The following is a 12,569-nucleotide window of genomic DNA, read 5'->3' on the forward strand; positions in this document are numbered from 1 at the left end:
GCGGGCAGGGGCGGGGTTGGTTCTGCACCGACTTCCGGGTTGGCCGGGGCCCAGCGGGAGCTGCCGGCGCGGAGTGTGGTGAGTGCGGCGCTGCGGGCCGGGGCCGGGCCGGGGGCTCGGCTGCCGCAGGGGCTTCCCCGGTGGGCGGAGGGGTCTGGCCGCGCCGCCGTCCCCTCAGCCGCACCTGCCCGGCCTCCCCCATCCCGCCCCCTCGGCGCCGCTCCCCTCACGTCCGCGCGCGCCCCCGGCCCCGGTCTCCCTGGTGACAGCGCGCGGGCGGGCGGCCAGGCGGCAGCCCCGGGACCGGGCCCTGGGGGGGAGGGGGGGGGCAGCGGCGTCCCGGGGCACCGTGAGCGGCGGGAGCGGCGAGGAGGCGGCCGCGGCCTGAGCGGGGCGGGGGGGGGGGGGTGTTGTGCGGCGTCGCCCCCGGCGAGTTCATCCCGGTGCCGCGGGAGACCGGCTGCGCGCGGGACGCGTCACGCCACGTCACGCCAGGCCGGACCGAGCCCCGCGGGACGATGCCTGAGGCCGAGCGGAGCGCCTGGGCGCGTCTGTCCGGCCCGTGGTTCCCTGGGCGGCGTCACCCGGCCATCCCGGAGGTGCCAGAGCGGCCCCGCTCCCGTTTCGTTCTAGCTTTGCCCGCGGGGTGCGGGGCCGTGCGGGTGGGCTGAGGGCAGGGTGGTGGGTCTGGTAGCGGCTGCATGTCCAGGGTGTCCGCGCGGAGCGGCACGCGTGGCCTTGCTGTGGGGTTCCCTCCCGCCCTGGTCCGCTCGCTGCGGACAGCGGTGCCTGCAGCGAGCGGGTGTCCTGGCTGGGTTGGTGTTCATGGTGCGGGCTGAGCTGGAGGGAAGGAAGCTCGGTCTGAACAGGAGGAAGAACTTCTTCCCTCTGAGGGTGACGGAGCCCTGGCCCAGGCTGCCCAGGGAGGCTGTGGAGTCTCCTTCTCTGGAGATATTCCAGACCCACCTGGACGCAGTGCTGTGCAGCCTGCTCTGGGTGACCCTGCTTGGGCAGGGAGTTGGGCTGGGTGACCCACAGAGGTCCCTTCCAACCCTGAACATTCTGTGATTCTGATTCTGTGGGAGCGTGGTAGTGCTCGCTTACGCCTTGGAGCACAGGAATTTTGCCTGAGCTGTGGCTTTTTGGTGCTGTTTTACTGTTTGGACTTCTGCTCTTCTAAGGTGCTTTCACAGAATCACAGAATCCCTGGTTCCTGCCAGATTGGTCGACTGGGGGCTCCCACGCTTTGTACCATCTTCCCTGACGATAGCATCTATATGCTCTTCTTAATGCATTAATTTACCTGTTGAAATGGGCTTCGCTGTGTCAGTCCCTTTTTTTCAATCCTTTATTTCTGCCGCATGGGACGGACTTTTTTTTATTCGTTACTTGTCATTAGTGACAGCTGCAGTGACAACTTCATCCCACGTTTTCAGATGAGCGTTTGACAAAACATGTTTCCAGTTGTGCAATGGGAGGTGAGCACTACTTATTAATTTGAGCTAAGCTTCGTGTCCTACTTACAGCTGAGATCAATGGTACTTGTAATTTCTGTGGGACAGGGCAGGAGGAGACTTTGTAGCCATGCGGTGGGTGGTAGTGGTGAGGACGGTTTGTATACCGGAAGCAACACTCGTAGCTGGAACGTCTGCACTATTTCCACCTTAAAGCTTTTTTCCTGTGGTTGTCTTTGAATATCTTTTGGATGTCACAACCGTTTCTGACTCCAGCCTGTGAATACCTCTGCTTAGAACGTTCTGTGCAGTTAGTGCATGCTTTGAGATCTCCTCTTATTTATTAACCAAGCTTTGGGATTAAACCAAAAAATTATTACTCCATATGTATAGTAGGAGTAGGGCAGTTTTTCTGGTGTAATGGTGATGGGGAACATGCTATTATCTGCAAGTTAGAACTTTAACTTCTGTTACTTGTGGAGAAGTGTGAGCTAGGTGGACTTTGTGGTTCCCTGAGAACGAAGGGCATGGCCTTGAAGCTGTTGCAACACTAAGCTTTTTGCGTTCCTGTGGCGGGTTGGACCCCTGGTCACAGGGCAGCACCTTGCCGGTTTTGGTGCTGCGCTGACCAGGTGGACCCAGGAGACAGTAAGATGTTATTGGTGAGGTGGGCAGCAGTTCGGTGTACTTCAGACTTCTTAAAAGAATATTCTTCTCTCTTACAAGGCTTGGAATTCGCCTCTGTGATTCACCTTGCGTGGGCAGGGTATTCCCACTGAATGGCCGAGGCAGCCGTAGTGTAACCTGAGTTGGTTCCAGCTGGAGACTGTTGATGCCTATGAAAAGCAGAAGTCGTTGTCTGAGGAGTGTGTTTCAGCTACTGTTTTCTGTGGGGTTTCTTTGGTGCTTCTGTTCATTCCCTTTCATCTCTGCTGTACCTCCTCTTACAGAAGGAGCGCTCTGCGTATAACGGCTGGGCAGGTTCAAGCATCTTCTTGTGGGGAAACTGTCTTCCAGCACCTGCCAGATAGGATAAAGGCAAAGTTCCTACCAAATCTGCGCTCTCCACCAGCTGCTGGAGGAGTCAGAGGAGGCAATTCTTGAGGCTGCGTTTATACTCTTCTTTTTCTAACTCTTTGTTCTTTCCTAGTCAAATTTTAGCATGCCTCTTCTGTGCAGGGTGTGTAAACATCTTGTGACAATTCCTGTGACCTTTCTTTCCTCTGTGCCTTTTGGAAGCTGACGGTGGAGAGCTTGACTGCCACCTTCTGAAGGTGGAATGCAGTCTGAGGGCTGTGAGACAAACCTCTTGGCAGATAGCATGTGCGTGGATTTCCGTATCACCCTCCGGAACTGAGGTTGTGAAGGATCCTGTGCCTGTTAAATCACCTGAATATTAAGTTACGGTCTTTTTTCCAACGCTGTGCATCCCCTCTCTCCAGAGCCTTTTTCTCTGCTTGTATCAGTCTTTCCAAGCCATCTGTTTTGGTGAAAGGGCTGTGTGGGCATATGTGATGTGCCCTCCCCAAGAGGTGCGTTACTGCAGCACCGATCGGTGCTGTGGCAGTGCTTCTCACGGAGAGGACGTGAAGTACAGCGTATTGCAATGCCGTCTCATTCAAAATCTGGATGTAGTTGAGCTGGGCGCTCGGGAAAGCGAAGTTAGCGTAGCGGCACAGCAGTAACACTAAGGAGGTCTCCCGTGGTCTCCTCAGGTCACGCTCTCAGCAGCATATTTCACCCTCTCTGATAACCTTGGAGTGGTTTTCTCGACGCCAGTTGTGCGTTGTTGTCCCAGTCTCATTCTGTGGGCTGTGATCTGCACCCCGGGCTTGCTGCCTCCTGCCAGCGTGAGGAGCGCAGAACTGATCCCAGACCTGCGCTGTAGCATGAGATGCTGCACTGATAATGTTCACATTCCCAGTTATTTCAATTTACTTTCTTTTATTTAAATCTTTTTTAAAGTTTCAGCAGGAGATCACTGCAAAGACTCAAACAACCTGAATTTTGTCTTTTCTTCCGTTTTCCAAACCTTTTCAGCTACATATTGTGTAATGACTCTACTGTATTAGTATAGCACCTGATTCTGCTGCTGGATCTACACAGACAGCCGTCAATATTCATGTTTCACCCGAGAAAATCCACCGGGGAGAACAGTTTAAAATATTAATGGCAGGGACAGAACTTCTGGTAACCTCGAAAGAAAATGCGCAGCATCCCTGACAGATGTGTCACAACAAGACTAAATCATTCTTTCCTAAAAGATGTCCCAAAGTCTTTTTGGGAAAGTGGAAATTTTAACTCTAAATTGTAAGATGACTTTTTTCAAACAGCGTTTGGCTAGGAATTGGAAAATAGGTCTGGTGTGCAGAGGCGTAACCCACAAAATGGAAACCTGTGGTCTTTAACTGAATTACTTTTCCTTAGAGGGATTAAACTATTTTAGTTAGAAAAACATTTTTAGTATGGGAATAAATGCACTCATATCAAAGTAACCCATTATAGCTGAATCTATGGAGATTTTGAACGTCTTTCAGATGTGTCCTAATTTATTTTAATTGAATGCTTCCCCTGAGTGTTAAAGGACTGGAAAAAAACCCAGGCAGTTACTTTTTCTATTTTATGTCATCTTTAGGGAAGTTATTAACCTTCAGGTTAGGGGCTGTGTCAGTTTTGTATCACATGATGAACAGTATTTTCTTACTCTGCAGGGACAGAAGGCTTGGAAGAGCAGTCACTTTGGTCTTGAATGTCTGCAGAGCTGAGGACGTAGTTCTCTGTTCCCCTGGCTTCAGCTCCAGAAGAAGTAGTGAAGAGTGCCGTAGTTGTACGGAGCGGAAAGGGTAGGTAATGTTTCACTTCAAGACTGATCTCATCCGTTACCTAAGTGTGTTCGTGTGCCAGGCAGTCTTTGACTTTTGGGGGAAAGTGCTCTCCAAACTGTTACTTTGGCAAGGAACTGTTAACTTACTGCCTGTGTAAGTTGTTGCCTATGTGGAGCATTTGATGACTGAAACAAAACTGTATTACAGATGTGTAGCACTGTCTATTTCAGTGCAGTTACTTGTTCACCTGCCAAAGTCTGCTTTTTAATCTTTTACTCTCTTTGTTGTAACTGAAGAACAGTGATGTAGATAAAGAAGAAGGAATGGTCATCAGAAAGGTTGAGGAGAAAGGAGGAGCAGGATCCCAGCAGGACTGCAGTGTGTGGGTTAAAATGCAAGAAATAACAGAAGACTGAAAACAGTGTGTTGCGAAGGTGGCTGGGAGAAAAAACATCAGCAGAACGGCCTAAGCTGTAAATCTGCTTTTAGCAGCTGTGTGACAAGTAACTTTGATGGAGATGAGAGTCAGGGTTCCAGGGTGTCATTAAGAAGCAGTGAGAATTAGTGATTCAAACAACATCTGGGAAGGCAGTGACATCGTTAAGATAGTTTGAACAGCTTCCTTGTTCCAGCACATTGGAAAGGAGTCCTCAAAAAAATGCTTAGTACAGAACGTGAATCCACATTCTGCTCCTCCAAGTGAGAGTGCGAGGACCCAACTGCCTTGTCTTAAACTGTTTCCTTTTGCACAAGCGCACCCAACGCTTGGGTGCCTCGGAAAGAGGGGGCTTTTGTCCTTTCCTCCGATTACGGAGTGCGGGGATTGCAGTGCCTAATTTTGTTATGTTCTCATGCTCTAATAGCTTGTTATGCTTTGTCTCACTTATGCTGTGAAGTGCCAGTCACAGTTGCCATAAGCCCTTTTTGTTGACCAATTTACATTTTGACTAGCTATAATTGTCTTTTTATGCTTAATGTTATGGATTGCACTAAAGCTGAATAGCGTATTGTGGGCTATTTGTTCAGCCCTACAAAGAAGTTCTTGTGCGAGCACAGCTCTAACAAGTGATCTGAGCAACTCTGATACAAAAACTGTTCAAAGTTGTTTCTCCTCACTCTTTTAAATAGTTTATTTTTATGTTTGCTGGTAATGCTCAACGTATTAGGCAAATTTATATTTAGGTATGGACTCTGTCTTTTTCAGCATGAGTAAGAAGTAAAGTTCTGTTTAGCAGATGGAGGTTAATTTCCTGTGGCGAGCTATGACGGATTTGGTGTAGACTTGAGAATGTGGACTCGGTTAATGAAGGGTAACTCCATTTTGGGTCAGTCTCCCACTCCGATTAATCTCTGTGGGGAAACATAGTGCAGGACTAGTGATTCTCTTAGGCATCAAACAGAGCGACAGATCAGAGAGCTGGGCTTTCTTGATGCACATCCTCCAGTTCCTTACGCTAAGATGCTTTACGTATAATTAGACTTCGGTAAACCAAGGAGTTTTTTCTGAAACCAGTAAGGGTTTAGTTTCTGAATGGCAGCCTGTTCAGAGTTGCCATTTGATGGGTATCAAATATCCTAATCAACTGTGTTCTTAAATACAAGTTTTTGGAGCTTTTCTGCAGAATTGTTGAACTTTAACACCTTCTTAACAAGTATTTGCCCCTCAGAAGTGTGCAAGAGGATTATTTATCTGCTTTGCTGTAGATGTTGACTTGTGTACTTTGAGGCAGCGTTATGCAAAACTAATCCCAGATTAGTGCCTTGCCAAACAGGCAGGGTAAAACTGGCTCTGTTGGCTGTGAAAGCTGTAATACGGCTGTAACAAGGCACCTGAGATCCCGAGAGACTGGTGATTTTTATGTGCCAGTAATATGTTTAGTGGATTGCAGTGGGATTCATTTCATGGGGAGGGGTGTTGTGCACAGCCTAGATTTTAGCATCAAACATGGAGAGCAGTTTGCATTGTAGTAAATTGACTTTCTTGAAATGTAATTAAGCTGAGCAGACATCAAACCAAGTGAGACTTCAATTATGAATGCTGGATTTGCACAAGGCAAAAAGAGAATTTAAAAATGAGGAACATGTGGCTTCCGCTTAATTTTTTTTTTGTTTTGTTTTATTGTTTGTTATATGTAAGCCAGCAAAATGTGACTGAAGTTCCCTAAACCAGAACACTTTTTTTTTCAGCGTGGCTGTGTGCAGAACGGCTCTGATGCCTTTTGCCTTCCTAAGCAGCTTTCTAACATCAGGCTTTCTAACTGTGGGTGCCCAATTTGAATATTCCCCTCTGCAGTTTGACCTTTGTGTGTCTAAATGTGTAACACATGTGTATGTGGTATGCGTATGTATGTGTCTATATAAGCTTATATTGTATATACATATGTATACATATATACACATGGATATATGTATATATACACGCATAGATATATATAACATGTGTTTATATATGCAAAATTAAGAGCACCATGAGCAAGCACAGTCAGTAGACACAAAACACCATCTACAGGGGCTTACTGTCCTAATGAAATGAGGAGATGGCTAAACATTTGATCCTTGTATCACCGTAGCAACTGGCCAGTTATTCTCGATTAAGTGCCGGAGTAACTGCGCTGACTTCCAGAGTGTCAGGCTGCTATAAAACTGGTCTGAGGAGAGAGAGCGGGTCGCGTTTCTCTGGTGTTTGACTGGCGGTTCAGAGCAAACCTTCGACTGCAGGTGACTGCAGGGTGATGCTGTGGAGCTCTTGCTGCAGCAGGTCAGTCCTCCATTGTCCTTGGCCGACTACGGAGCCCTTCAGCATTTTTCAGAAGCAAACTTTTGCAAGGCTGCTTTATTAATATTCTTGGTGATTTGGGAATTGTAGAGCCCGAGTTTCAATGAAGAAAAACTGTAACACGCAAGAGATTAGTTTCTACTAGCTTGTTTAACTGGACAGATTCCTATTCCTGCGCATTTAATTTCAGGAGGGAGGTGCTGGAGGAAGGCCGCCTTCCCGAGACTTTGATGCTTTTAACTGTTGGGTTTGAAGTAAAATCCCTTTAAGAATCACATTCTTGCTAGCAATTTTATCCGTATTACAAGTATTGCACAAGGCTTGTACCAGTTTAGAAGTACATCTGTCTAAAACTGACTTGTGAAACCCTGGACATATTAAAAAAATACATTATCTGAAATCTTTTAACATTTTATTAAAAAAATTGAGACGAAATTATTGCATTCTGAATCAAAGGGGCGATCTCACTCCTGTTTACCAAACCTGAGTTGCTGCTTGGCTCTTAAGCCTAGCATAAATCAAAGGGGAAGTATTTTTTTCTGTAAAACTTTAATTTCCTCCACTAGACAGTTTTATGTAACCTGTCATTTTGATATTGCACTACTTTTCTTTCCAACAAAAGCAGCATATTAAAAACTGTAAATCATGTTAGCTTACAAGGAGAAATACAATGCAAATAAGATGCATTAGCTTTATGGGACTCTTTTTCCAAAATAAAATTCCAGAAACTGTTTTAAGATTCAAGAGAGGGTTTTTAAAGCAAGGAGTCTGACTGGCTACTTTCTTTGTGTTTGATTGCGTAAGAATTGTCAGCTTTTCAGTTTTTGGTGTTTTTTTTCGTTTGTGGTTGTGTTTTTTTTAAGAAAAAGAAAAAAAACGAGCAGCTCTTGCAACATTCTGATTTATGCTTGCTTCCAATTATTGCACTATTTACTCTCCTGGATAAGGAAAACCACAGCTGTTCTTTTGCGCTTTTTAAGGCTGATCTCACTAGAGAGAGGCTCAGCTAGCAGACAGAATGTACACTTTTCAAAAAAACTTTCCGTCAGAGAGCTCTTTTCCATGGAAGTGTTTACCTTTTCTGGTTTAGAGGTATTAGACTGTGCAGAACATGAGATGCAGTTCTGTATCTTGGTTACCATATTGAGGGCTGTTTTTTTCAGCTGTGAGGTTTTTCAGGTCTACTTGCATACTAACTACCTGGAAGCTTAGTGCCGGAATAGATGCCTTCTAATACAAGAGTCAAATATTAAGCACCTCTTTCTCAGCACTGAAGGGAGGTTTGTATGAAGCTCTGCTGCTTCCTGAGCCCAAACAGTGGGCTGATTAGTAGAAGAGATTGTTTAACGCACTTTTGTTCAGTTGTTAGAAGTGAGGGAGTTTTGTCATTTAAGTGCAAAATTTAGATTTATGTAGGTGGAAATGTTTTAATCTTTGTCACTGTGGGGATTGAATCACTTTCTCCTTAATGGTGTGGTGCGGGACAACTGTGATTTGGATTTGGAGAACGGCTGGATGTTTGCCTTTATCCTTCGACTGTGGAGTAAATGGAGTCTTCATAACCAGAAACGGAGACATTGTGCTTTTTGATTTTCTTCTACTATTAGATCCCCATACGTGACTGATCGATGAAATGGCAGAGAATGGAACAGATTGTGACCAGAGACGCATAGGAATGATCAAAGAACAGCACAATGGAAACTTTACAGGTAGGTGGAAGATGTCTGAATGTCCTCAACTGGTCAGCTTGGTGTGTGAAATGGCCAGCACAAGACTCAAAAGGGATTTATGTCGGTGCACATTATACCCAGATGATGCAGAGGGCCTCAATACCTGAATCAATCTTGGAAACTTCAGTCATCTCTAAATCTGAACTCTGAAGTATTTATGTGTTGTAAAGCCACAGAATAGTTTTATGCTGCGTATTTCCATTCAGTTTTCTCTTAGACGCTTTTTTCCCTCCAGAGTTCTATTTCTGTGGCTGATATTCTTGTGAGCCCTCTAAAGCCGACTTGGGTACCAAGAGGGGCTGCAACAGGACTGAGCTAAAAAACTAAACTGTGTTGGCAAATATGTGGCTGTAGAAGTCAGGCCGTACAGCCCCACCCTTTGGCACTGAGAAGTTAGTGTTTGGTAATAAAAATCTGTTTTACTCTGGGAGAAATCCAGTTATTAGTCTCCCAATTTCTAGCTTTTCTGTTGACATTTAGCTTCACTGTAATTTATCAGTTTCAATGATAAAATTACTAACAAAATAGTTAACTACTGCATCTCCTGCCTCGCCTCTGTTTTTCGTACTGGTATGTCTGAAGTAGGCTCGAGTTAAGGTTTAGGACTTGTGAAAAATAACCTGAGAACATTTCATGAAGAGCCTTGAGTCACTGAATTATCTGTGGTGTGCAGTATAGCACAGAAATGATAATCATTTCAGTTTGTTTCCTGTCATCCTTGAATGTGCCAGTTCCATATTTAATTAAGTTTTGTAACCAAGTGATTTCTCAAGTTGTGTGCAGTCTTACACCATTGTTTTTTATGACCTTTACTAAAAACAGTCGTAAAAAACAAGGTTGAAGCATTTTTATTAGACGTATTAAGTAAAAAAATAGAGAATATAAATTCTTGAAGCAATGAATGTGGCAAGACTTAAAGAGGAACAGTGTGTGTGTATGTATGGAACAAAGCAAAGCCTTTTACTTAAAGGCTTAAACCGTTCTGTAACTCTGAGAGAATGTGGATGTTCTCCAGTGTTTGCCATTGCAGGATTTCTGTTAGCTCATCTAAAGCAACTGATGCTTACAGCTAAAGAATACAAAATTAAATGGGCTATGTGCCTAATGAGGTATGCAGTTTCTGTGTAAATATTAGCATCTGATAAGGCAGCATGTTTCAATTACTGGAATAAGACTGAAATAATACGTCTTGGGTTACAGTATGCTGGGGATTCAGATTAGATTAATATTTTATATGCAACATCTTTTTACAAATTCAAAACTTATGAATATTATTGCAATGCTTTAACTGTATGCAAAACAGAATACATATGTTTTGACTTTGTGTAATAAGTGATGTTTAAACAAGTTTGATGTCTGGGTACAAGAGTTATTTTTGTGTGTTTTTTCCATTGTTTTGTGATATTATTTTTTTCTCTTATTTCAGAATTCATTTTCTTTAAAAGTTTAACAATTATCACTGCTCATCAGCTTCACAACCTTTGAACAAGCCACTCTCATCCAAAAAATAGCTAGGGTTTTTATTAATCTTGACTGTACTGTAAGCACAAAATAACAGATTTCTCAGAAGAACTTTTCTTCTGTGCTTGTCTGGTAGTGCACAGTGACTGGTGCTACCCTGGTGTTGAGCTCTGCATTATACCCAAATCACTGCAGCTAAAAACAACCAAACGCATCGTGTCAGTCCAGCGAAGGACTGCGGTATGAAAGCAGGTCCATTTCACGGGAGTGCATCCTGTCTGGTAGGCTCATTCTGGAGAAGCTGAACAGCATGGCAAGGCTTACCATAGCCTGAGGATCCTGACTGGGAGGGTGGATGCTGTTACCCAGTTACACGGTGACTGAAGTATATAAAGAGCACATGTAATTTGATCTAGTTCGATCAGAGAAGTCTGAGAATAGCTTTGGAAGAGAACCAGTGCAAAAGTTCAAAGCGAAATGTGGTCTCTGTAGTGGGTGACCGTCGCATTTGACCTAATATATTAGCTGATTTGTAACTAGTAAAGCAGTACCTTGCATAAAGGCTAATAGATATGCCAGACTTTGCACCCTGGGCCTGTTACATTCTTCAAGAGTTGTCAGCTACATGGTGGAAAAAAGCCACCTTATTTCCTTTGCTGGAGGTCACCTGATTTCTGATGCCCTTGGAGCAAATTCTTTGTGATGAGTACAGAAGACGACTGGGAGCTCACATTAACTTCCTAACAAAGGGGAAAAAAAAATAGACGACAGTGTGTTTCTGGTTGGGATAGAAGCTGAACTGTCAGCCTGTGCTTATACATTTCTGTTGCTTTTCATTTGCAGATTCCTCTTTGTTGAGTGAACGGAAGCGAAGGGACCGAGAAGAGAGGTTGAATATTGTCCTCTGGAGACAACCGCTTGTTACCTTGCAGTATTTTTTCCTGGAAACTCTAATAAACGTGAAGGAATGGACCATAAAGTAAAGATCATTTCTTTAACTCTACTAAGCATTCTGGGGAAACCCATGCTCTGATTCAGTAGGTCATTCTGACATCTTGCTTTCCGTGATGATTTACAACTTTAAAATTATTCTTTCAGAAAACATACTTATTTTTGTACCTTAAAGGTGGCTGCTGGAACATATCACACTTCTAGCTGTGTACTCAGACTTTCTGCCTAAATTACATAAGTGTAAATACAGTAAGGTGTCAGTGGAAGAAAATTGCAGACTTCCTTTCTGAAGAGTGGGGTATTCCAATGTGAAGGAGTGGAATAGTGTTTAGGGATCCTTAAGGCAAGAGATACTGTACTTATGACTGCAGTTTTCAATACTGATCTATTAATGCATGTGTTGGGATTGCTGAATGATCTCGCAGTAGCTCAGCCAGGGCAGGGTTCAGGATTACGTGGCACTTGCAGAGATGTTTATGACACTGCGAAGAGGACTTTGCATCTAAGCTACGAGGTCCCTCTCACAGCAGGAAACGATTCATTAAAGCACTTTCCCTAAGCATTAGTTACACACTGAATAAAATGGGCTTTTATTCCAGTTAGATTTGCAAGTACCAGTCCTAACATCCCCTACTAATGCTGAAATGTGTAGCTATTTCTTGTGGAACTAGGCTTGAGGGGGCTTGGAGTGCCGGAAAGCAAACGTGAGTGAAACCGGCAACTGAAAAAGCCAAGAGTAGCAGCCACCCTAGTGCTTGTATTGGTAACTGGAATCTCTTGTGTTTAGGACTGAGTTTACAGTCATTTTCCAGTTAGAAGATAGGATCTAATATCACCTTGGGTGATCCTAGCTGTTGGACTGCTGCTTTGCAGAGTGAGCCGAGGTTGGTGCTAGTGGGCTACGTTCATTGACCCTTCTGGGCTGCGTTCGAGGTGCTGACACACAAGATCCATTGAGAGAAACTTCTGGTTTCCATTTTGATCTTCTGAAAGGATTTGTGTGAAAAATACCAGGTTTATGTAGTGTAGGCTTCATCCCCTTTTATACTCGCCCTTCCCACCCCCCAAAATAATACAGCTCCAAAACCTACTTGCTTTACTATGTGCATTATTTCAGTTATCAGTGGGAATTGAGAACTTTTTTATTGGGTCTTGCATTAGCCATTTCTGACCACCTCCAAGCATTTATTTTAAATCAGCAAAAACAACGTTTGAGGTCTTATTTTAAACTGACTGTTACCTGGCTTCCTAGACATCGGATTCTGTTACAGATAGTGCTCGTATCCTCTGCTGTGCAGCACATTTATGTTGTCTAGCACTAGCATGACAACATCTTTACAGAAATTATAAGCTATGAAGTTGAGACCTCAGA

The 12,569-nt window shown here is 44.4% G+C and overlaps 1 protein-coding gene across 3 annotated transcripts in view; it reads left to right on the forward strand.

The window, feature by feature from the left end:
- VMP1 (vacuole membrane protein 1) overlaps positions 1–12,569 on the forward strand; it is a 71,406-nt gene continuing 58,837 nt past the window's right edge. The window contains exons 1-4 of one of the 3 annotated variants that reach the window (XM_075440106.1): positions 1–78; positions 4,166–4,297; positions 8,663–8,764; positions 11,090–11,225. In XM_075440106.1, the coding sequence (XP_075296221.1) occupies positions 8,689–8,764; positions 11,090–11,225 (212 nt within the window). In that variant the 5' untranslated portion in view covers positions 1–78; positions 4,166–4,297; positions 8,663–8,688. Of the gene's footprint in view, positions 79–505; positions 600–1,029; positions 1,479–4,165; positions 4,298–8,662; positions 8,765–11,089; positions 11,226–12,569 lie in introns of those variants that run through there. The other 2 variants (XM_075440108.1, XM_075440107.1) reach the window with 2 other exon arrangements.

The sequence above is a fragment of the Opisthocomus hoazin genome, chromosome 20 (assembly GCF_030867145.1).
Source record: "Opisthocomus hoazin isolate bOpiHoa1 chromosome 20, bOpiHoa1.hap1, whole genome shotgun sequence".
Lineage (NCBI taxonomy): Eukaryota > Metazoa > Chordata > Aves > Opisthocomiformes > Opisthocomidae > Opisthocomus > Opisthocomus hoazin.